The 24,711-nt window shown below is 44.9% G+C and overlaps 1 protein-coding gene across 1 annotated transcript; it reads right to left on the bottom strand.

The window, feature by feature from the left end:
* Nucleotides 1-10,675: 10,675 nt before the first annotated feature.
* Nucleotides 10,676-17,360, bottom strand: LOC116494451 (V-set and immunoglobulin domain-containing protein 4-like). The gene is made up of 8 exons (XM_032196363.1): nt 17,254-17,360; nt 14,433-14,789; nt 13,412-13,693; nt 13,093-13,188; nt 12,247-12,312; nt 11,687-11,800; nt 11,334-11,355; nt 10,676-10,994 (listed from the first exon to the last, which is right to left on the bottom strand). Exons 1-8 carry the CDS (start codon nt 17,306-17,308, stop codon nt 10,784-10,786), a joined length of 1,203 nt encoding a protein of 400 aa, XP_032052254.1. The 5' UTR covers nt 17,309-17,360; the 3' UTR covers nt 10,676-10,783.
* Nucleotides 17,361-24,711: the final 7,351 nt, after the last annotated feature.

The following is a 24,711-nucleotide window of genomic DNA, read 5'->3' as shown; positions in this document are numbered from 1 at the left end:
GTTGCCTCCCCTCCATGTTGGGAGCCCATCTTCCTAAACCAGAGGAGCTTTTTTGGTATTTCCCTTTGGGGAGGAGCTGTGGTGTGGGGCAGTGTATACTTCTGCAAGCACAGGGTTAGGGCATGCAGACATCTCCTATCTCAGACAGAGAGTGCTGTCCTTGGGACCCTGATTCATTGATGAGGGTGAATGACAACTTATATCATTAGCGATGTGTACATAGCCTACTTGGTACTGGGATGCATGTGCTTCCCACTGGGCTCGCACACATGCTACAGATGAGTTGCTGGCTGTAGGGAGATTTTGATCTCAATTAGTCATAGATGAGACACCGCAAACGAAGAGTGGGGGAAGTTGTGGGATGGAGGAGGGTTTTACCAGGGAGAGCTGGTGTCCCAGCCAGGCGCGGCCATGCTCTTCAGCTCCTTTTCTTCGCTGCCCATTGACCCCAGGCTGTCAGATGAGTGGTCACCCGCGCACCTCCTTCCCTCCCCTTCGCAGCTGAAGGCAGAGTCCTGTGAGCACCGCAGAGGAGCCAGGGCAGGGAATGGATATCAAAGGTGAGTACGGGGGGATGCGGGAGGGCACACAGACAGCAATGCCAGGTAACATGTTTATCAGGCCCTTCTCTGTGCTTTTGCACAAGCTGTGAGGTGCTGGTTGCAGTGTTTCTGGTTCCTGCCCTTGCAAGCTGTTCCTGCAGCCGTAAGTGAAACCCACAATGTCCTCACCCGAGTGTTTGAATGGTGCCTTGTGCTTGTGACTCTCTGCGCCCTGAGCTGTGGGGCAGACAGGAGCGGGGGCCAGTGCATCCTGTTTTTCTGTCCCTTACAGCAATCCCAGGCCTGAGGTCTGGATCAGGGTTGCTTTTGAATGTCCCAGACTTCAGCTGTGTGCCTGCCAGGGCCGTACCTGCTCCTGAAGAGGGGGTATAGCAGGGTTGGCCCATCTACCTCGCTGTCCCACTGGACAGGTTTTACCACGAGTACAGTGCTGATCTGACAGGAGAGGCGGGTTTGATCTTGGGTGCTGCAGGAAAGCCTGTCCAGGACCTGGGCCTGGCGCTGAACTGCTGCAGTAGGGGTGCAGCTCTGCAAAGCCCTGCTGAGGAAGGCTCCAAGTGTGTGGTGAGGGCACCAACACAGCACCGACATGCTGTGCTGGGCAGAGGGGCGGGCGGCATTGCTGTCTCCTGTGTGACAGTGCCTGCCAGTGCAGTGCTGCGTGCAGACGGATGGACAGTGGTACCAGGAGAGCCTCCATGGCGAAAACAGAGGGAAGGTAGGGGAAGGAGATGTTGAGGCACAAGGTAGGAAACTGTGTAGTTTCCCATTAGAAGTGGGGCTAATTTGTCTGCCGGGGAAAAGTGCTGGATTATGCTTTTCACTTTTAGGAGCAAGAGTGAAAGTCAGATTCACAGGACAACATGGAGAATACATTTATTGTGAAGCAGGGATAGGCAGAGGGGACAGACAGCTTGGGCTGAGCAAGGCAGGGGTGGTGGGGGGGCTGCTCTCAGTCTTTTGACAAAAGCAAGGACAAAAAACAACGTACACAGAGCTGTGTGGTAGAGGTAACAGGGTAGCACAGGAAGACAGTTCCAGGAACGTGTGGCTGGTTTATGCTTCCTGCAGGTGCTTAGGGATAGTCCTCACTGATGCACTTCAGGCTCTCACCCAGCGCCTCACCAAAACTGGGGCAGTGGCTGTATTCACCAAGTCACAGTGCCTAGGAATTTTCCTTAGGACAAGGCAGCTGGTCACCACCCTGTCCAGTAACCTGCAGCCCAAAGACCCCTGAAAGGAGAGGCAAGGGGGGGGGGGGGGGGGGGACAACAAAGTATTTTGTGACTTCAGTAAGGGACTTACTGGAGAATGCAGGAAGAAAAACTCTTTCTGTTTTTTCCCCCAGAGTATGCACTTGATTGCTCAGTCTGTTTTATGACACTAAGCCTTTAGTTGGAAATACCCATTTCAGCCTGAAACCAGAAGCTCTGACAATGAAAAATCCATTCAAATGAGATACTATCATTACAGGGTGGGGTAGAAAGCTCTGTTCCCACCTGATGATAGAATTATCTCCACTGTGTGACCCTCCTCTTATCTGTTGCTGACAGCAACGTTTCTTGTGGCTGTTTTCCCCCTCAGAAAGCCACAATGGGGGATTATTTTAAGCTGCAATAGCAGAAGCAATGCTGTGGGTTTTTTCTCTCTCCTCACCCCCCACCCCCTTTTTTTTTCCTCCTCTCAAGGCCAGATCTCCCACTGGTAGAAATCAGCATTGAAGCTGAGGCAAGTCTGGTAACTGATACCTGCAGAAAAGCCTGCTCAGTCTTTCTTTGTGCAGCTCAGCCTCTCCAACACACTTTGCTATGTCTGGGAGGTATTATGGGGGGACAGGTTTATTTTTCTTTTACCTCTGTACTACCAGTAGTTAGCATGCAGTATCTAACTCTTTACTGAAAGCATTTTCAGGCAAAGAGAGCTCATCCTGGTGTTATTAAGACCAACAACAGCTATGTGAACCCTTCAGAACATTTTTTTCGTTTGCCATGGTACTGCAGAGTTTGATTTGAAAGGAGAGAAATTTGACCAACCATGAATCAGTTGGAATCGTGGTTAAACCAGTAAGTCTTTTGCTAGAATGATCTTAAATCAGCTTATTAGCACTGACATGAATTTTCTAATACTCATGAAATGCACACACTTCTTTTATCCATTGCAACATGCTGCTTTTATCCACCGTGGTTGAAATCTATTCTGAAATAAGAGCCAGAACAAAGGGCTATTTGCTACCTACATCATACTAAAGGTGTAATGTGGAGGGTAGGGGGAATGTAAGAATTGCAAAGCTTTTGTGGTAACCTCATCTAGAAGTTGATTTAATCTTTAAAGTTGTAGCTGTTTCTTTACTGTTAAACCTTTTTTCACTCTGCTGTTTTTGGAGCTTGTATAAACAACACATATTTGTCATTTTTTATTTTGTATTTTTACATTAAAAAGAAAAAATCCCTTTTCGTATTGATGGGATCCTATGATCATCCTTTTAAAACAGAGCCCCAGAAGTCGGATAGAAAAGATTTAATAAATTGCTCTCTGTTGGAATGCTGTTAGCATACCGCAGCTGATTTCTACTTTCATGTCTTTAATGGTCAGCCTTCCAAAATATAATTAGCATAACCATTTTAGTTTTTCATTTTGATACCAAAGATAGTTTGGCTGCTTTCTCAGAAACTGGTGCTACTGGTCATGTGAAATTAAGATCAGGGGACTAGGAAGGAAGCTAAAAGTGCCATGATTAAAACTAGGCTACAGCTGGGCTGGCCTGCAGAGAACATGAATGACACTAAACTAGCATTATGCAAAATGTGTGCAGTTTAGGAGTCATGATAAATTTTCCCAAGAGTTGCACGTCAGAATTTCAGATTGATTTTAAACTCAAGTTCTGAACTGTCAACATCCCTGAATGACATGGTGCATGGTAGTACTTAGCAATATCTTCTCTTGTGTATATTTTATTTAATTTTCTTCAAGTGCTTTTGTGAACTTAATTAATACTCTTGTTAAAGGAATAGGGGTGTTGACAGCATCTTCTGGTCTTTGTGCTAAGGAATACTGGGAGGAGGAGGTTATATTCATACTTAAAGGAACATGGATTGTGTCAGTGTATTAGAGTGAAAAACTCCACTTATTGCAGGAGAGGCTTCTTCTATGAGCTCAAAATGAAGCAGAAGGGGGTTGGTTTGACAACGGAAGAGAAAGTTTCACTTCATTCCCAAAGAAGTTCGTTGTTTCTCTGTGTGGTGCTTTGGTTTTTATTTAATATCACAGTCTTTATAACATGTAACAGCGCAGCTTCATGCTGGCAGGCAGAGTTTGGGACTGAAGTTTACAGGGACCAGAAGCTGCTGTGGTTGCTTTTTCTTTTCTTTACTTTTTTTTTTTTTTTCTTTCTTTCTTTTTCAAAAGTGAACACACATTGCACTGGACTCTGAGCCAATGTTGGCAGCTGATCTTACTTCCAGAAGAACCAGTGGTGATCCTCTACATGCATGCACAGGGGCAGAGTTGTACCTTTTTTTCTTTTTCAGACAGTCTGGAAGGGTTCCTTCTTCAAATCTTTAGGTCTAGGTAAAAAGATTGGTTTTTAGCTATCAGTGGTACAATAAGAGGTAAAACCCTAAGGCTATTCATGCCAAAAGGAACTTCATCTTTAGCATGTGTAGAGCCAGGATTTCACCCCAGCCTGTACCATAGAGACCCAAATTAAAAAAAAAAAAAAAAAAAAAAAACTGAGAAGCCTGAAAATCTTGTTTAAATTTAGAAGAATAAAAATGAAAGCTGTGAAAAGTCTGTTAGATTATCATGCCCTTATCTCTAACCAATGCAGAACTGTTCCATTGCAGTATGTTCTCAGGCTCTTTGTCTAGACTTTGTGTGTCTAGAGAGACATTGGTCTTCATGATGTTGTACCCAAATTGTATGTCTGAGCATTTGGATGGACATTTTGTCAATATTTCAAGCCACCAAGGTAGATGTATAGCTAAGGCAGAAGGTTAGTTTAAAACTTGGCATCATTTCCAGCTCCACAGAGCTTTAGCCTTGAACTAATATAGTGGACATTTCCCTCAGCAGAAGGCAATGTCTGCTTGTGTGGTTCTCCCTTACCCAAAGAAAAATGTTGGAGGGGGAAATGTGGGAGGGATGATGACAACTTGTGAACTGGAAAAAGTCTCTGAAGTTAACAGCAGGTTCAATCCTTCTTTTCCCTTTTCATTCATCCAGGACAGCATCTCAGTGAAGACTGTGAGCCTGGAGAGAGCTGCAGTGCAGCACTGCGTGTATTTGACAAGCTGAGTTTGACACTCAGTTTGGCAGAGTGTCAGTTTGTCAAATACCCCAAGTGAGGCACTTGCTGAGCAACACAGCTGCACACCGAGGGAACTGACTCCTTCCTTGACTTGGGCAGGAGCCTTTGCATCTGCATTCTGATCCTCTCCGTAAATGTGACGAGGTATTGAGCAAACTTGATGAATGCCTGTCCGATGCCATGCTGTCAGGTTTCCTTTACACCCCAATTTCAGAAGTGCCTGTTGGGGTGTAATCCTAATGGCAAACTGTTGCAGAAGTGATGCTGGTACCATTCCTCTGTGTTGGGAAAACAGCCAAGGACAACACTGTTCTATGTCACAGCACTGGCTAGCAAGCTATTAATAAATTTCCTGTTCAGTTAATAAAGGTTCTGGCAACTATAATCATACCAATGTGGGTAATGGAAACATTAGCCTTAATATCATTTTTGGTGGATTTTTTTTGATGTGTAGGAATCTTTTTTTTTTTTTTTTTTAATTGAAGCTGGAGTACAGTTTAATGAGGTTTCTGTTTAACTTCCCCCTATTCTGTTAGCCAGTGTGAAGTGCTTGTTTGTTCCAGCTCTTTTTAAATAAGTCTATGGAGTCCATTGCTTTTTCTTGGAACCTTGTTGTTTGGAGAAGACTCCTTGTTTTTGTCTGATTATTACTAGTAAGCACTTGCAACAAGGTTGCCTATTGTAGTTTTTGCTATATTTCTGCCATTTTATGAAAATAATTCCCTCTAAGTCATTTACTTGAAGATCTAATGATCGGTCAACATTTTTAATAACTGACGTGACGTATCAGATATGTATCTGGAGATATTTCTTGGGGTGGGGGTAACAGAGGGTGAGTGCCTAACCCAGTATGACAAACCACACTCCCTGAAAGCATTTAAATTAAAAAATTCAGAAATTAAGAGAAATTCCCAACGCTTCACTGACTCTTTTTTTAGGACAATACCACCAGTAAATTTCACAACATTGATAAACTTTAATACTAAGACACTTTTTTTTTGTTGCTGTTGCAACTATTTCTTGCTAAATATTTTCTAGAAGTTGGAGTTTGTACAATGTTGGGACCAATGAATATATGGCATTGCCTAAGCAAATTATGTTCTGCTTTCTGAATAAGTCCTATCAGTAGGGCTTATTGTATGCTTCTGGACAAACACAGTCCTAGTCATTGTGACTCACACTCCCGTGGTCTCTCTCTTGCACCTACGCATGACTCATGGACATCACCCTGATCTCTATCACTGAGGTCAGCTTCAGAAGAGAACAAAGTCTATTATTTCAGGGTTTGTTTTGTCTCCCTGTGGATCCTTAATGCAGCAGGCAGATATATCAATCCCAACCCTTTCTGCCTTCACAGACCTCAAGGTTTCAACAGGCCTGTCTTCTGCACAGCAGCTAGCTGAGCACTCCTTTTAAGCTCTTCACTGTTGTTTCCTCATTTATGGTTTTACTTTCAGAAAAGTTTGCCCCTCTGCTTTTTAGGGGAAGAAAGTTAACCCCTTCCTCTTCTACAGGAAATACCAAATTACAGTGGTACGAATTCCTTTATTGGATACTTCCTCTCTTTTCTCCCTGTTTAGAATGGCAGGTAAAGAAGGGCTCTGAAGTCCAAGGCAAACTTGGCAGTTTAGAAGCCAACGTCCCCACGGTTGTACAAGCCCTGCAACTGCGCTCTGCTTTAAAGTAGAGCTGCAAGTCTCATGACAATGTGCTAGCCACTAGAAATAGTGTGTTGTTTTTTTTCTGGAGACTCGGTAGTTTCAGAGAGGAAGCTGAGGTTTCCTTTCTGTGCTGGTGCGGAGCTGGCCTTTAGTGGATGAGTCATGTCACTGGGTAAGTGACCAGTGCAAGGAAGGGAGAAGTTCTTTTGTTTGATGGAGGTACACAACAGCAAAGCCCTTTACAGCTTTCAGAAGAAAAATGTTGTTTCCAACAGTTTTTACTGCCAAACATGCCAAAGATATAAATAAAATACAACCACACTCACTGCATAGAGAAAAACAAAAACCTATGCACTGGAGAAAGGCTTTTTGTTTCCATTGGTCTGTTGCTGATGACCAAAGACATTTCGCTGCCCCAGCTCGAGGGCAACTGAGGTACTTGAGATGTGTTTCACCTGGGGCATCTGCTACTTTTTTTTCTTTTTTTTTTTTTTTTTTTTCCTGTGCAACCTCTTCTAGACTTCAGAGCTTCTGAAGAAACTGTATGGAGCTCCTCAGAGCAGATCAGTGCTGGGATGAACCAAAATTTGGAAAAATCATGGTGTTATATAGTAATGGAAAATTGAAATCATGAGCTTATAAAGGCAGCAAATCTTGCAAAAACCATTAGGCTAGCTGTAAATGAATGAGAATGGAATTTGGAGAGGAGAAAGAGAGTGTCTCATCCTGCATTTTGGAGCTGGATCTGCAGTGTTGAGGATGGGGAAGCTGAGAAGTTTTCAGTTCCTCTCCCACATAACATTGACCTCACACCAGATGCTTTTATCCTGCATGCACAGAGCTGCAGCTCCCCATTCCCCTGTTTGTTTTGTTGTTGTTGTTGTTGTTGTTGTTTGTTTTTGGTTTTGTTTGTTTGTTTGTTTTTGTTTTGTTTTGTTTCGTTTTTGTTTTGCTTTACCCCTGAGACCACTAATGCCAACAGCTTCTGTTTCAACCTGGTGTCTCCAAGGTCAGCTTCTGGGAGGTGCACTCTGCAGTGAATGCATGAGCTACAATGAACACACAGCAATGCAGGGATGGCCTACCTCAGTCCTAGGTGCAAGGCAGAAGAGCCCCTCACACATATTTCTAGGGGTTCCAGCACTGCTTGTCCTTGGCAGAGGGCAGCTAGCCAAGTGGGAGGGCAGCGCCAGCATGCAAGCCCAGAGTAGGTGCTGCGCAGCCTGGGAGCATGGCCAGGCCCCGCTGGCTGCTGCTGGGAAGCACAGCAGCCTGGCAGTGCAGCACAACTGCCCCTCAGTGCCCGCTGCTGTGGATGTGAAACCCTGCAAAAGACACAGTAAAATTTTCTCTCTGATCTTATCTTATAATCACTAATGTCCTAAAGATGTGTCATTGTAATTCAGGGCACTGAAGGTAAAAGCAAGGTTCTGTTCTTCCCAGCACTCAGGCCATAAAAATCTGCCTGACCTTGCTCTTAGGCTGCTGGCCCAGGGAAAGGGAAGAGCTGACTGAGCGGAGACAACAGCCATGAGGGTTCCAGTTAGTGCTGAGAACTCCTTCTCAGCATGACCCCAAGCTTGTCTGCTTCCACCATGCTCCCCCAGCTGCTCTGATGGATTTAACAGAAGCCACTGTTAAATCTTAACAGAAGATTTTACTTGGCACTTAACAGAAGCCAAGTGACTGTCCCTAAAAATCTGCTTTACTTAAGGCGGCATCCTCATCCCTACTGGTGATCTGCCTGCCGAGTCCATAGGACAGCAGCCGGTGTCCAGAGGGGTCTGACAGACAGAGGGCCCCGCACCATGGCAGCACACCAGCAGTGCCAGTACATGTAAGATGCTAATGATAAACAAAGAGTAAACAAACCAGGCTATTGGGTAACAAAGCTTCCTGCAGGAAATGTGCTTCAGCTGAAGTCAGGAACAGCTGAGCACGCAGCTTGCTGCCTTTGTAAAAAGGGACATACCCTCTGTTTTATTTTTGCAAGAGACCCAGGAATGCCCTAGAGTATGTTTAAGCACAGGTGAGAGATCACACACCCCACAGCCAAGCCTACACACCATTAGCACTGGGTTTATAGACTAAAGGCTCCTTGTCAGGGCTGCACATAATCTGAAGTTCATGAGCCCAGCTAGTGTTGCATTAAAGATTGACCTCAAAGATCAGCCCTCCTGATTGAGAGGAAGGCCTTGGCAGTGCAAAGTATGGCCTTGTAGCACAGGAACCACCTGGCAAAACAAAAAAGCCAAAATCCACATTCTAAGAAGAGTTTTAAAACTAACGTAGGGAATGCGGGCTTCCTATTTTTAAGTGGATCTTGTGATTTTAGAGCAGTTGGCAGCAGAAGCATGGCAGATCTGTAAGAGTCACTAGACAAGCAGCTCTAAAGCCTGCAAGCTGCAGATTGCGCCCCCCCCCGGCTTCAGTCTCTGGCAAGGAAAATCATTTGCAGTGTGGACTGGTAGAAAACAGCTGGTTTTTGCTGGGATTAAAATGTTCAAGTCCTTGAGGAAACAGTAAATAGGGAGCTGCACAACATTTTTTTTAAGTAACTGCTTTTTAGAGCAATGTATTGAGCAATGCTATGACATGGAAGTTAAGGATTCTGACACTTGAGCTAAATCACAGGCAGTTTTTTATATCCTTTAGATGACCTCTCTTCTCAGACTCGAGTGTACTTCAGCCTTCCACTGGCCATGAAGGAAGACTTAGCACTAAGCATCCTTAGAGTCCTTCTAACCTCTGACAGTGATATAGCAGCATTACATTTACCTCCCTACTGTGAGTGGTGCATTCCAAAAAAAAAAATAGAGCTAGCTGAAGCATTTGGAAGAAAAGCACTATTGGAAACCCTTCAGCCCTAAACTTGCCCAGCTCGAGCATTGCTGGTTCTAACAAACTCACTGAAATGGGAGTTCTTCCATCGGCTTCAGGTCTGTCTGCTGTCATCACTGTTCCAACAGACTACTGCTGTACCCTAGTGTGCTCATACTGCAGCATTAGGTGGCTGCAAGCTTGTGAACGTGCATGTGGAGGCAGCACCACAACTGTGACATGTACCATTTTGGGGTGTGGTGAGGGCTGTAGTGATGAGAGCAGTCTGATGTGGGCTGACTCGATGCCTCCCTTCTGTCCTCTCCTGTTTAAAAGGTTAAGCTCAACTCAGACTTCCAAGTCAAACTGTGGCCATGACTGTACCCCTCCCTACCTGCTCTGCAGAACTAAATGAGAAGACAGAGCAAAAGCATAAATTTGTCAGCATCAGAAGAATGAAGGCACTGGATGGTAAAACAACAAGGAAGTCAGAATCCATATGCCACAAAATCCTTTGAAGCATTTCATATTTGCCCTGGGAAAGATATTGCATTGCACTAACCAAGCACTTTTCAAGGCATTTTACAAACATGAATGCTCACAGCATCCCCATAATGTAGATCAGCGTAACTATCACAGTTGTAACCAGACTCTGGAACCAGTGTTATGTCCCACACAGCAAATCAGTGCCAGTCTGTTGAGTCCAGAGAGGTTCCTTGAACAATTGCTATTACAAATGTCTCAAATTTTTCTCTTCAGTGCTTCTATTTTATCATGCCTCTGTCTTCCACATTGAAAATTAAAATGTTATAATTTTTTTTTCAACACCAGCTCTGCTTTTTCAGGAGAAAAACAAGGTGGCAGTTAGGAGGTTCATTACCTACAGGACCATTTCCAGTTTGATTGCAAAAGTGATATTCCTGGCATACCAACCCCCTCCGTTGTCCCCATACTATCCTCTATAAGATTCAAGGCAAAAAACAAGCTGTACAACCAGTATTTGCTGAACTGCAAAATCCAGGGGACATCCATTTCTAGCACAATTCCTGGCTCCTCACCTGCCGGCATGTCCTAACAGGGGAACATGCACTTTAGAGTACATCTTGCTGGTATTATTAGCTAACTGTTGCACCCAGCAACACTTTGACCTGGAGGCTGCTCAGAAATTATTTTTTTATATTAAAAAAATAAAAGTAGGTAGGTAGATAAGCACTTGGCTGAGTGTTTCTGCACCAACTGCAGGGACTCATTTGCCAAAGACTAAGGTGGTTATGCAGTTCGCCTGGATTTAAAAAAAAAAAAAAAAAAAAAAAAAAGAAGGCAACAAGACTGGTATATTTATCGGAGGAGAAGGCAGGCAGGAAGAATAGTTTCCCTTGGTAAAGTTTACCATTCAGTATCTGCAGCCGCTCATGTGGAAATGTGGTACTCTGCTAAAAGTTTTGCACTTCATATTCTGATTCCATGGAATTCAAAAGGGTCTCATACTCAGGATTTTTGCCCTTGCATACATTGTCATAGTTGTTGTCTTTCATGGTGACAATTTCATAGGATGTTTCAGCCTCCAAATTCATCTTTTCTTTTAGGCACTGAACAGGTACTTCTGCATCAGTGTCCAGTCTTGTGACTTCTGCAGTGCTATGGCTGAAATAAAGAAACATTAAAAAGGAGGACTAAATCAAAAGTAATTATATAGATATAGATATAACTCTTAATAGAAAAGTAATATGAAGTGTTTATGGGTTAAGATTAGCATGAGGTACTACTCCTGCACTAAGACATTAATGTCCTGATGCTGCTAATAAATTAGACTGTCAAGGTATTCAGTACCTGCCCCTGCCCTTCCCCTCCCCTCCCCCCCCCCAAATAAAAATTCAAAGAAATCTTTGGCTTTTCACTGAATAAATAAGCTTTTCTGAAATAAATGTCAGTATGATAGCCTCAAAGTCTTCTCAACATCACAGATGAAAAAATTATACTCACAAAGCAACTTCATAGGTGGGTTCTGGGAAAAAAAATAATCAAAGAAATGTATCAATAAATTTTATGATTAATGTGCCACAGGGAGAAACAAGAAACAAACAAACAAAAATAAACCAACCAAACCCAGCTGCTCCCGGGCATTCCCACCTTCAGGAGTCACCCTCCCACCCTGCCTCTCCCTGCGGGAGAACGGCTGGGGCTGGGGCAGGACAGGGGCCGAGGCAGGGTGACGGGGAGGACGGGGGCCATGGGGAGAAAGGGGCCATGGGGAGGATGGGGATATGGAGCCGCGGAGGGCTCAGCACCGCCCAGCGCCCCGCCGCCCCCCGGCCGCGCCCGGCGCCGCTGCTCACCCGCCTTGGTCCGCCGCCGGCACAGCAGCGCTGCCAGGAGCCCGCCGATCGCCACGCCGCCGAGGGCGGCCGCCAGCGCGTAGAGGTGCGGGGAGAGCGCGGCCCGCGGCGGCCCTGCGGGAGGTGCGGTGCGGTGAGGGGACCGCAGCCCGCGCTGTGCCAAGCGGACCAGAGCCCTCTGAGCAGCGCGGGTGGCAGGGGTCCCTCGGGCTGGTGAAAGCTTCCAGTGACCGCTGACTTTGCTTGACAGCCCGGTGAAAGCCTCAGCCGTGGCCAAAACAGGGACGAACTGTGAAGGCTGGGGCTGAGATCGTTGTTAACGTTTTCATCCCCGTTAAGGCACAATCAGAAAGCAAACATCAGGCAATACATGAACCCTGGAAGGCCTGTGGATGGGCGGCCGAGAGGGCGGCTCCTGCCTGCGTTTGACAGGCCCAGGGTTTGCTCCCAGCAGCAATGCAAAATGGGGCAGTCGGTTTCAGTGTCTGGTCTGCAGAGTGTTTGCCAGCCTGCCCCTCCCTGTGCAAATCGTGTGTGTTTTCACCAAGGGGCTTGCTCACCTGTGGCAGTGGGAGCCCTCTCTGAAACGACATCATTCCTGGCGGACAGCGTTGCTGTGGACAGATCTGCCAAGGCACAAGGGTGAACGCACTGCAAGGGGTCCCAGAGCTCCCCTGCAGTGTCAGCCAGAGCAGCCCTTTCCTGGTGAAGCCACTGCAGCGAGGCAGGGAGTGAGCTCTGCCTGGGCAGTCTGCATTATCTAAGGCTGTCACTTCTGAGGTGCATGGAAAGAAAACACCCATCTCACCTGCTCCCATACTGACGAGCCATAATTTTCTCTCTGCCGTGTCATCCTGTATGTTCTCTGACAGCAGGCTCGCACACTACCTGTGGCACTCATGCTGTCCTGTCCCTGGCCATCAACCCCTGCCAATGGCAGCCCTGTGGCTCTCGGCACTAGCACCTGCAGCTGGCTACACCACAGCCAGGGATGCCTCAGCTTTGCCTCGCTGGGACTCACCCAGGTTGCTGCGGGACTTCCCCACTCCCTCCCTCCCCGGCTGGCCTGGTGTGCTTCACCACAGGCAGCAGCATCTTAAGGCTCCCCAGGGCACGGAGCCCTAAGGCAGGTCTTGCCCCGGGCGACTCCCGGTGAAGCTGTGTGACCCCTGGTTTCCCAGCCCATGGTCTCCCAAGCTCTGGCTCGGCTGCTGTTGGGGGGCTCCACCCCATCACCCCCATCTGAGCTCCTGCTTGCAGGCAACAGGAGGGACCATTTCTATCCTTCTCCAGAGAGGATCTGCAGCCCCAGAGGGCCAGCATGTGGACTTGTCTCACTGACAGCCTGTGCCATTTGCATGCCAGCAGGGTGGAACCAGCCCGTCGCTGCCACCCAGGTCACTCACCTCCCAGCACATGGGGAGCTTCGCTGCCTTCTGAGGGGAGTGGGGGTCCTGTGTGCCGGCTGGTCCCAGGCGTGGGTGGCTGTGTGACTGGGGACCCTGTGGGACAGACTGCTCATCAGACGGTTTGCTGCATGCCCTGCCTGAGTTCCAAGCCAGGCAAAAGCGAGATGTGCCAAGGGCAGAGCCGGGCTCCCCTCCTGAGCAGCGATCCAGACACGATTCACATTCAGTGCTACGTGACTGATCCCTGGGCGAACGGGAACCATTTGCCTCACTGGTTCCTGCCGCTGAGGTGAGGAGCTACAGGCTGGGGACTCACCTCTCACCACCAGCTCAACGGCATCGCTCCGCTGCACCACCCCTGCCCCGACTCTGTTCTCTGCCTCGCAGTAGTACGTCCCCGCGTCGGAAGGCCGCAGGCTGTCCCACGTCAGCTCGGCCTGGCTGCTCAGTGGCAGGGCTGTCCCCCCTGGCACTGCCCGGAACCAGCGGTAGCTGATGGGTGGGGACCCGTGGGCCACGCAGGTCAGGCTGGTCCTGGCTCCCGCTGGCACCGTCAGCCCCAGCGCGCCGGCCCTGATGGTGGGCTTGGTTGCTGGCACTGGAAGACAAAGCAGAGGGACCTGGGTTGTGCTGACCCCGGCAGTGATGGGGGCAGGTTTCCTTCACTCCATGGCAGCTTGCGCTCTAGCCCTAAGCTTTTTTCCCAAAGGGGCAGAGGCAGCATCGCCTCTCCACTGCATTGCATAGGTTGAGCTCTACACACCTGTGCCTAGGGCAGGTTCACACCAGCCTTGCCACCTGTTGCTACTGCCACATCACAGAAGGCCTGCTCTGTTGGTTCAGTGCTTGTCCCATCCCTCCCAGTAGCCCCCCTGAGAAAGACTGTTTTTTAAATGCACACTGAGGATGCTTGCAAAAGGGAGAAGGCACATTTGGCTAGTATGACACCTGCTTGCTCTCCCGTTTGCTATAAGAACCAGAGACACTGGTTATCGGCATAGAAAGAAACCCAGACCTGGGTGCTATCTCAAACACCTGTGGATCAAGTGGCCCATTGGTAGATCCAGACCGGGGTGCTGACTAACTGCTCCCCCCTTCCCCGATCCATCCGTACCCCTCCACAGTGCCTCCACAGAGCATCAGTTCCTCCTTGGTTGGTTAGAGGGACTAACAAAGCCAGGGACAGGAGAGGCTCTTCTCATCCAGCTACCTCAACTCTTAGCTTGGATATGGGTAGACAGTATGGGGAGAAAGACATCCTGCCAGCTCCCTTTTCTCCTACATGCTCCATGGATTAGACTGTTTATACAAGAGCAGGGCTTTATTGCTGGATTTACCTTTGATGACTCTAACTGTAGTGGTCACATCCTTTGTTATCAAGCTGTTATTTTTAGACCTCCAGATGACTTGACAGGTGTAGTGTCCGCTGTCGGGGATTTCAAGGTTCGTGATATGGAGTGAGGCATCCCCTGGGCTGCGCTTTGGGACACTGACCCGGTCTCGGAACCGAGCCAACAAGATGTGGTCACCAGATTCATCCCTCCGAAAGATGGTGGAGGTGCTGTGGTCTCGCTCCATGCTCCAGGTGAGTATTTGCTGTGTGAAACCTTCTGAGGGCATGTATGTACATGGTAAAGTGGTGGAGCCCATCCATTCCCCTTCCACCTGGTGGACAGCAGACAGATCCAGGAGGGCTGCAGGGAACAAGAGTTGAAGGGAAGAAATAAGAAAGCATCAGAAGAGGGGAAAGTCCTTAGGACAGATAGGAATCACCAGGCAGTGGAAGCCAGCATGCATCTTAGATGTGCTGTAGCCCACCCACAGCCAGCTAAATCGGGGCCTGTCCCCATCTCACTGAGCACAGGGAAGTGAATAGTTTCTTTGAACTCATGGCTATTTTTATTGTTTCTCTCTGGGTGCTTGCCAGTTCTCAATTCCTTCTCAGTATCGAGAGGCACAAATCCTGCTCCTGGTAGCAGCATCACAGCTACAGTCTTCACAAGACCTTAAGCAGTATCTCTTATTCCTGCTCCCTAGCCCCACTTCATGCCCTGCTTCTGCTGCTTGGCTTTCTGCTTATGCTTGCAGGATGAGTCAAGCAGCAGTGGCCTTCCCCCCATTGCTGACACTGACTGTTCTGACAGTAATAATTGCAGTTACCCCATACCCTCCGTATGGGAGGAAGGATGAACAAATCAAATTTATTGTGTCACTGCAATTAAGCATGCTCATTAGGCTCCAGGTTTGCACTTGTTAACATCACTAACTTCTTACACAGCTTCCCTGGTGCTCACAGAACCCAGCAGTACAGCTGTGCAAGCACTTCTCTCTGCAGCAGCACGTCCCAGAGCTGACAGGAGGGGCCATGCAGGGTGGGGAGAGGGTCTGTGGATCTCTGTCCACAGGAGCAGCTGAAGGGACTGCTGGGGTTGAGCACTGTGGAAACTTGTTTCTGACATGGAACACTGGTTTTCCTTTACTATATGACTTTCAGTGGGCAGGCACAGCTCCATTCTTCAAATCTCACATCCCAAACACAGTTCCTTGCTATATCAGCTTTTAAAGGTTTTTTTCCATTTCTCTTCTTCGTTTTTTCACAGACTCCCATCATAAAAAACTAAGGATGGTAGCTATTTAGAATCCTGCTGAGAAATACCCTTAGAGTATTTGGTTCACTCAGGTTCAAGCACATTGGCTACTGAGTGTATTCATCCGGACAGAGTTTTGTTTAAAAATCTCCTCTGTACTGTTTTGCATTGCTGTGTGCCATGTAATTGCTGCTAGCATCCACTGATTCCCTGTGGACTCAGCCACTCTGTGTGTGCCCAAATTCAGCATTAGCTAGGATGACCTTAAAGGAGAGCTGACTGAAGGAATGGGAGAAACTCAGCAATATAAAAATCTCTGAGACACCATTCTTAAAAGAAACATTTCCTCCCTGTGACACTTATCAAACTGGATGTAGACTTCCAGACAAATTATGTGAATTCTCCCAGCAGGGGGACATAGAGCTGGACAAGACAAAAACCTGAAGAGCTACATTTAAAATTAGCAGACTGGTCAGAGGAAGTTGTATTACCTGTAATAAACGGGTGGAGGGGGATGGAACAGGATGGGACATGATGACAAAAAACAACAACAATAAAAACTGTTATACTCTGGTCCCTTTTGTAAAAGAGCTGATCACATTCCTTCCTAGCTTGCCAGCACCAGCTTTCCTGGTGGTGTGGAAGTGGTATGCAGGCAACAGCCCTTAAGTATCTGGTCTGAATTCCTGGAACTGGAACAGTGGACCAAAACCAATCTTTTTGCTTTAGCTTTGGAGGACTTCAGATCTGACCTAGAATTCTTGGTTCATATCTGTCTCCACCAGACAAACACACTGCCAAAGGCTCAAGTGGGCACAGGAGAAGAGGGTGTGGATTTTGTGGTATCTAGTTTACTCTCCCAGTCTGTCCAGCTGTCTGTCCACTAAGACCACAGCTCCTGGGAAGTGCTTCATGTAAGCAGCAAATTACCTGAGTTTAGCTGGACTTGACTCACCTCTGACTATGCCCTTTTATCTCATTCCCCCTTCCCCTCTCTCCCCAGAAAGGCACGGGTTATGTTCCACTGCATTAACTCCCAACAAGTAGCTTAAGAGACAGATCCTAGAAATCTGCAGAGCTGCTTTGTGAGTTAACAGGGTACATACTTCCACCCGTTTTTCTAAATATCAGGAGCAGTTCTGCGCTTGTGTGTGCACCTTGTCAAAGCACCTTTCTCAAGGTTTCTCAGATCCTTCCTCTGCCAGTGTCAGTTGCCCTGGGAGCAACTGATTCCAGAAGAAAGTGCATATTCCAGCTTCACAAAAACAGTTATGGAAGGTAACTCACCACACCAGAGCAGGTCCTCTCCAAGGGTCCTGAACAATGTTGTTTTGTTCTTGCTTTGGTGCATAGGAGCTGACCTGCCTAATACTGCCCCACTCTCAGAAGTCCCTCGTTGTACCCAGTACTGAGGAAGACTTGTGAATTGTCAGGCTCTATTTTTCAAACAAGAAACTAAGGACTTTCCACATGTAACAACTTTTAAAAATAAGACACTATAATTCAGAGGAATTTCCCTCCCCTCTTAATACTCTGATTTTTCTTCTTGTGCTAGGAAGCATTTACTCACCATTGCAGCTGATGAAAGCCATCACAAACACCGCTAGCCACACCACTTCTCCCATTCTCCCAGAACTGCAGGTCTGCTCTCCTTTTTCTGCACTTCGTGACAGACACCCTCACGCCTTAGACCAGAAGGCAAGTCACAAACACTTCCCTTTCTTCTGTCCTGTGTCATCTAGGATTCAGGCTGTGCTGCCCTTTTTCCTTCCTTCTTTCTGAAATATCACGAGTCCATTTCACTGATGGCTGAGGTGAAGGGTGAAGGATGAACAAAGACTGTAAGCAACTTTCTGGTTCCATTTCATATTCCCATCCCCACCCACTTCTCTTACCATTCTCTTGACTTTTCTGGCTAATAATCTATTTTTTTTTTCCCTCATAATAGTGTGTATATTTGTTCTTTCCCTTTCCTTTATTTTTTTATTTTTTTTATTTTTTTATTTTTTTATTTTTCACTTCTTCCATATTTGTATTCACTTCATAATGAAAGAGGTTTATGATGGCTACATAGTCAAGTAATCAGTAACAAGGGAAAACAAACCTGAGAATGCTTGAAAGGTATGAATTCAGTTACCTCTGACTTGTCTGTGATGGTATGGCCCAGCAGGATACTCAGCACCTCTTTCCATTGCACTGTAAGTGCTCCAAACTGGGCATCCAGAACTGGAAAAGCACATTTGGGAGGCCTGACTGCATTGACTCATTGAACACCATGCAGGAGCATGAGGCAGAGACCAACCTGCTGTGGCTCAGTTCTGTTCCTTGAGTGTCTTCTCCTACTGATAGCAGTTAACTCTTTTACCATGCACATTTACTCACTTCTGCAGCAGCTTCTGAGTAGGCCAGTCTGTGGTCTGAGTGAGGAAGAAAAACAGCCTTAGTTTCTTTGCCTAAGTCTGAGCCTTTTAGACCAGAAAAAAGTAGGATGCCATTTTTATTTTTTTATTTTTATTTTTTTTTTCTGTTTCAACAGAAATGTGTAGAGAAGTATTCAAAACCCAACATCCTGCTCTTTACTATGGTAGGAATTTCCCTGCAAAAGCTGCATTTTCCACTACCTGCCTAGAAACTGTGCTTTATTGCAGTGCAGCTGCAACTGCAGTTGTATGTGGCAGGGACATGGAGCAGGTGCATAGTGAAATGAGAGGTTAACAACCTAGAGTCATCTGAATTTAATGTTATATAAGTTTTTACCATCTACAGGTGAGCAAATGGTCACTGCCTGGTGCTCTCATTTTCACAGCATCAGAGATTATCTTAGTAGACATTTCTGCAGCAATTGTCTAGCGCTGAGCCTTTATACTTACTATGTTTCGTGCTCTGCAAGCACATGCAGTGTTTGTTTTCTGAGAAGGTGACTTGAATCTAGGAAGTGTTCTGGACACACTCTGTAAGGGCACTTTTAAAAGTAGATCCAAAAGTTATCAATAGGTGTTATGAACAGAATTATTAAGAATTTAATATGTGGTTAACATTATCAAAAGGAGAAAGAATTAAAGAAGATAAGAAACGTATAAAAGCAAGCCTACTGACCTAGTGAATTCTGTTGTAGGCCTTTAATTAGTCATGAAAGCAACTTTTTAATATTTACACAATAGTCATGCCACAGCATATAGTTTTAACTGCACCATTCAACACCACACATTGAAATGCTTCCAAGAAATAATTCAATTTCCCTTGCCATTCCTCATTATTTGGTCAGTGGAGAAGATTTCTGTCTGCACAGACTTCTTGACTTGAAAGAAAATTGTAATGAAGGAAAAGAAACAGCAGACTCCCCTGGAATACTTCTCTCACAGATGTCAATATAGGGGGTCTAAGGTTTGCAAGAAACTCAGAATAGTTTCTTTGAGCAGGAAGCAGGTATCTGAAATATAAGGAGCCATTTTCTGTTGGAGCTAGGACAAAAGCTCCAACAGAGCTTCCAGCAGCAATTTGTGTAGTTTTACCTCAGCTTTGACCCATCATGACAGGTATCTGTTCGGTTTAGCTGGTTACACTGCAGCCAAGTTCAGACGTTTTTCAGGAAGTGTTGCAGTTCAACAGTGATGTCTGGCTCCTTTTCTGTGCAAGGTAATGAACACTGGTGACTGTCTTCATTTTCCAAAATCAGTAAACTGATGAGAACAGTGAAGGTTTTATTCACTGTTTGGGCAGAGGCACGTCCATGCTCGGATGATTTGCTGAATGTGATTTCAGCTGAGCTCTGCTTATTGCTGCAGTAAAACTTGCAGCAGTACAATTTTCACTAAAACTATGGCAAGCATGGGCACCCTGGAGGAAAAAGCTGAATGCGGTGTGGCAAGACATGGTGCAAAAAATTCTTATGAGTCTCCAGGCTAAGAGCTACCTCCAGCTGTCATCTTTCTGAGAAAAATAACAGGCAATGGTACCATCCATTTGTGCAGAGCATGTCCTTGCTGATACAATGAAGACTTGATTTGGGTTGCCTTTTGTTCTTGACTTCTCTGATGATACCATTCCATTCTGTCTGTACCTCATCTGCCCACTCTCTGCCATCAGGAAGCCACTAGCTATGTTTGAGTGCTCTCTTCAATCAATCAATCAAACATAAAAAAGCAATTGTTAATATTCAGGCATTTTTTTTTGAGAATGAATGAGTCCATTTTCAGGGAGGTGATTTTAAACCAACATTGTGCACAATTTTGTCCATGACTGGTAATAGAAGCTTGTGCTAGTAACCTACCTCCTATTCAAAAGACTATGAAAGAAGACTATTTGGATTTTGGGGAACGTGCTCTGGAGCAAGCTGAAAACCCAAGCTATAACTGCTGATATGGCAATTTTTTGAACCGGACATGCAAGACTTCCTGAAGATGTAATCATACAGGATAAAAGTTGACTACTTAGCTAAACCAAACATAAAGAACTGTAGTTCCTAAAATGTGATTTACATGACATCTTTGTCTCCCTGGGACAGAGATGTAGCTGCTAGTGTTCTTCTCCCTGAGTCCCGTGGTTTGTCTATTTCTTCAGGGGCACTCCTTGTGGTTTTGCATCTGACCACATGAAGAAATACCCTTTTACGTCTATGTAGTTGCAGTGCCTCTGTATTTCAGTGCTTTGGATTGAATCCACTGCTTTCACCCTTGTAGTGCCAGTCAGGAAAAATGCCTGGCAGCCTTTCCCCACACAGGCACCCACATTCCCACTGCACACTGGGTATAACACAATCCCAAGAATCATTTATTCAACTCAAAGTGACCAATATCACTCTCTGGTCTGGAATTTCTGCTACTACATCTCTGGCTATTTAGAGGTAGTGCAGCAAGGATGCCTGTTTCATAAAAAAATGAGTGCAGGTGGGACCTCCGACCCCACTCATAGGGCTCAGCTGTGCAGAGCCTGGATCTTACCCTCAAGTTTTGAGTCTGCCAGGGGCCAAACAGGTTTTATGCAGTTCTCCAGTTGTGATTGATGCAAATAAGTTTTTAAGTCTGCAAGAGGATGAAATGCAACACCAAGCTTTGTGCAAACCACCAAGTAGGTAACTGAAAAAGAAAGTTCTCAAAGTGCTCTTTATAAAGAATCCACACTTGGGAAAAAAAGGCCAAATTTTGCTGCAGAACAAGATATTCTTATTTGGTCTAGCCATAGCCAACTTACAGATCTGGCTAAACAAAGTGTAAATGCTTCTTGGATGTCCCACAGAAGCTAACTCCAGGAGCCTTTACAGTTGCGTGCACCACAGTTCTCTCACATTTATCAGACAATCACACAGACAGTTAAGAAAATATGGCCTTTGTTCCACACAAAGAAACAAAAAGTTATGTAAATAAGCCCAAGTCATGTAACACAAAAGTGATGTACAAGTGATCTTTCCAAAAATTAACTTCCCAGAAATCCCCAAGCCATTAACATCAGTTTTAGGTTATCCGTTACCTCAGCCAGACCCTTGTAAATGCTTCCTAGTAATAGGAAAGGAACCTGTATTTATATATGTCATCATCTGAGTATTTATTTCCTACTTGGTACCCCCCTAGGGGTTCACAAATGCAGATACCAACTGCTCCCTATACCTTCAGGTTTTGCACTTACTAAGTACTGATGCTTTTGGCAGCCCCATTGCTATCACAATTCTTGCTCTTTGCAAGTTCCTCCTTTAGTGACTCCACAGAGACTGCTTGAACTCTGAGTTTAGTAAACACAAATGCTGGTGTAGGATGATCCGCCTTGACTTCAGCTCGTCTTCCTGATGTGCTGCTGCTAATATTCAGACCCTATCTCGTATTGTCAACTGCTTCAAAACCTTGAGGGCTTCACCATCTTGTGCAAAGTCCACACCTTCTCTTTGAAAACAAAGATGAAAGAAGAAGGGAAAGTGAGCTAACTCCTGAGAACTGATAGCAGGGGTACATTGTTTAAAATAACTGCCTCAAACTAGTGTAACACAGAGGGTCTTTTCTGGCTAGTTTAAAACTAGCAGTGGCAGACATGCAGGCAGGGAGGGGAGAGCTGGCAGTGCTGGCTGCATTGTCATTCTTTTGTCCGTGCAGAGCTCTGATCTAAATTAAATCACAGAATCATTCAGGTTGGAAAAGACCTCTAAGATCATCTAGTCCAACCTTTAAGAGCCAAGTCTTCTGGTTTGGTTGGCTCTACCTACCGCCCCACTTACAGAAAGGGCAAGCTCTTTTTCCTTCATTCCCCAAGCAGCACGGGCCATACCCACCTCTTTGCTCAGATGTTGAGCAAAACAGGCACTTGGTTTTGGAGCACTTCAACTTTCCAATTGTTCCATATAACACTGGAGCCCCACATTCCCCTCATTCTCATTGCAATGAGTTCTGAGATGAACCTGAGACAGGTGGGCTGCTTTTCAGTAACTGTGACATTCTCTTTGCAGCCCCTCTCCATCAAACACATACATGCACACACATACACAATTTTTTAATACCCTTTTTAAACAAAGAGAACATTATTGCAAGGTCCCCAAAACTGTAAGGTCATCTAGAGCTGAAATGTTAAGAAAACATGAGTTTCCCAGGAAATTTCAATGCTGCCAATTTTTCATGACTTTAACACATTATTTAGTCATGATTTTTCTGTTATCCTCTGGAAAAGCCTTTTGGTGATAGTTGTGTGTCTTGCAATATTACTGCAACAATTTTCCTTTCCTACTCACTTTCCTCCTTAGGAAGAAGGAAAGATCATAAGACTGCACTGACTTTTTATACTCTCCACAATAAAGCTCATTTTCTTTTACAGGCTAAAATAACTCTTTTTCACTAACTCTTAACCTCAGATTGGACTAGCAGCAACTTTTACACCTTCTATTCCCTAAACCGTGGCTGACTAAAATCCATAAATATCACTTAACACAACATCCACAGCCTATCCCAGCTCCAACAGATTCACAATAATTCCTGTGGTTTTAAGTAGAGGAACACTATATGCTTCCTCATCACACAGACATTCATGTACATGTACATCTATATGGTCAAAATATAGAGAAGTAGAACAAAATCTGCTAACTCTGCAGTCCTGAAGTTTAATGAACTTCATTTGATTCCCCATATTTGCAAGAAGCTGCATGTACACATCTACATTTTTTTTCCAAGACATAATCACCAACAAAAATTGCTGTCTCTTCCCTTTTAATTTTGTAAACAAGGTTTCCTAGACCTGGATTTTAAGTATATTTTTTACAACAAGAAATAAAACTTGTGACAGAAGTCCATGGAGAAAGTGTAATATCACTTGTATCTGTAAAGCATCCCTGGTGGCTTGTGAATTCTGAAGAACTTTTATGTAATTGATTCATCAAATTACTCATTGGAGTTCCATATACTTTGATTTTTAATGGAAGTTAATGAATAACATTGTGCTCCAAATTTATGTATATATTGCATATAAGAAGTACTTCTCTCCTTTTAGAAGTTATACCAGGTAATTTTTTCTAATGTCTGCTTCATTTTCCATTCTGAGAAACTGTAAACAGACTCTATTCATCTTCTCCCACTGGTCGTGACTTAGTACACTCAGCTCATTCTGACTCATTCTTCTTTTTTTTTTTTTTTTTTTTTTTAATATTTTTTGAAGCTGAGAAATTATAATGCATTTGTGCAGGAGTTTTGTATCACTAATCATCCTTTACTGTTGTTCTCGGTATCTTTCAGAACAGTCTGCTGCAAGCATACGTAAAGTGAAAGCATTCCATGGGGTTTTACAGTCTTACAATTGTGTTTTCTAATGCAGTTGGATTCATTTCCTAATAGCTTCTAATCCTCTTTTTTAATGCTGGTGAGTTTTGAGTTGATGCTTCTGAGAACTGTACACCGGAATGCAGATCTTTCCCAAGTGGTAGCAGCAGATTTTAGCCCCACAAATCCACCATCTATGCAAATAATATTTCCCTTGCACCTTAAGAGCACCTCTTTATTTTACGTCTGTCCACTATGCTTTTCAGCAGACATGGTATTGCCCTGTCATCCATTATGAAAAGATTCTTCCATAAGTCTGCAGTATCCACGTCACAGACTTACTTAGGTTGGTAAAAATTATGATAAGAAAGCTTGTCATCTCTCTGCTTATCCTTCAAGCTCTCTAAGCTGTGAGGTACTTTATGAATAACTACAGAGAAGTTAATATTATGATCTTGCTGGCATTTTGAAGACAAATGAGTCATACAAAATATTCATGTCAAAATAATTTGCAAACTTAAGGAAAAGTATCTAATTTATTTGAAATACTAAACATCCATTGAAAGAATAGAGAATGTTATTTCTGAAAGAACATGCCTTGTTGCAATATAGGAGTCTCCCAACCTGCCCAGCTACAAAACTGACAGAATTTGCTTTGTCATAGGAAGTGTGTCTGTATGTTATTGTGAGAGTGCTTCAGGAAGGCGTACTGAACACAGCATGGTTGGTTCACAAGGAATTTCTTCCTTTAAGTCTGCTGCTCCAAATGTGATAAGGTTCTTGGTTTTATCCTAGCTTTAATCTGTCTTTCAGGTCATCTTTCACAGTTGTCTCACATTTAAAAGGACAATATCACCCATGAAGCACTTCAGACAGATGGGAAGAGAAACATCACTTCCCACACCAGTTTCCTTCTGCACTTCTTATATAAAGGGGGATGTTTAACAACATTTCATGCCATTTCTACTCCAATCAGAAAAGGACTGTTTGTAAAGAGGATACAATTCCTTTTGGTCATATAAAACAGTAAGTTCAACACAGTGCTCTCGGCCTGTGATCTGCATGCTCCAGCTTTCACAGGGTTTTCTTCAACAGAAGTTGTTAAATAGGAACCAAGAAAAGCAAAATGGAAAGACAGCAATGTATAATTCAGAAGTTTATAAAGAGGCTTGCATTTTAACTACAGAGATTTTTTACTTTTCTTTCTTTCTTTTTTTTTTTTTTTTTTTTTTAAAGGCTCCAATTACTCATAAAGGAGCAAAACCAGCTTGTGCAAAGATGAATAGGATTTTGTCTAGATT

This window comes from Aythya fuligula, chromosome 13 (genome assembly GCF_009819795.1).
Source record: "Aythya fuligula isolate bAytFul2 chromosome 13, bAytFul2.pri, whole genome shotgun sequence".
Taxonomy (NCBI): Eukaryota; Metazoa; Chordata; class Aves; order Anseriformes; family Anatidae; genus Aythya; species Aythya fuligula.
The sequence above is the reverse complement of the archived record's forward strand: the minus strand, read 5'-3'. Positions and strand labels throughout refer to the sequence as shown.

Bases quoted from the DNA above. Each gene is read 5' to 3' on its own strand.
- LOC116494451 (XM_032196363.1), bottom strand. From the start codon at position 17,308: ATGGGAGAAGTGGTGTGGCTAGCGGTGTTTGTGATGGCTTTCATCAGC. The intron at 14,790-17,253 runs GTGAGTAAATGC...TGTTCCCTGCAG, and splicing joins GGCTTTCATCAGCTGCAATG to CCCTCCTGGATCTGTCTGCT. The intron at 11,801-12,246 runs GTGAGCAAGCCC...CACCTCCCGCAG, and splicing joins GAGGGCTCCCACTGCCACAG to GGCCGCCGCGGGCCGCGCTC.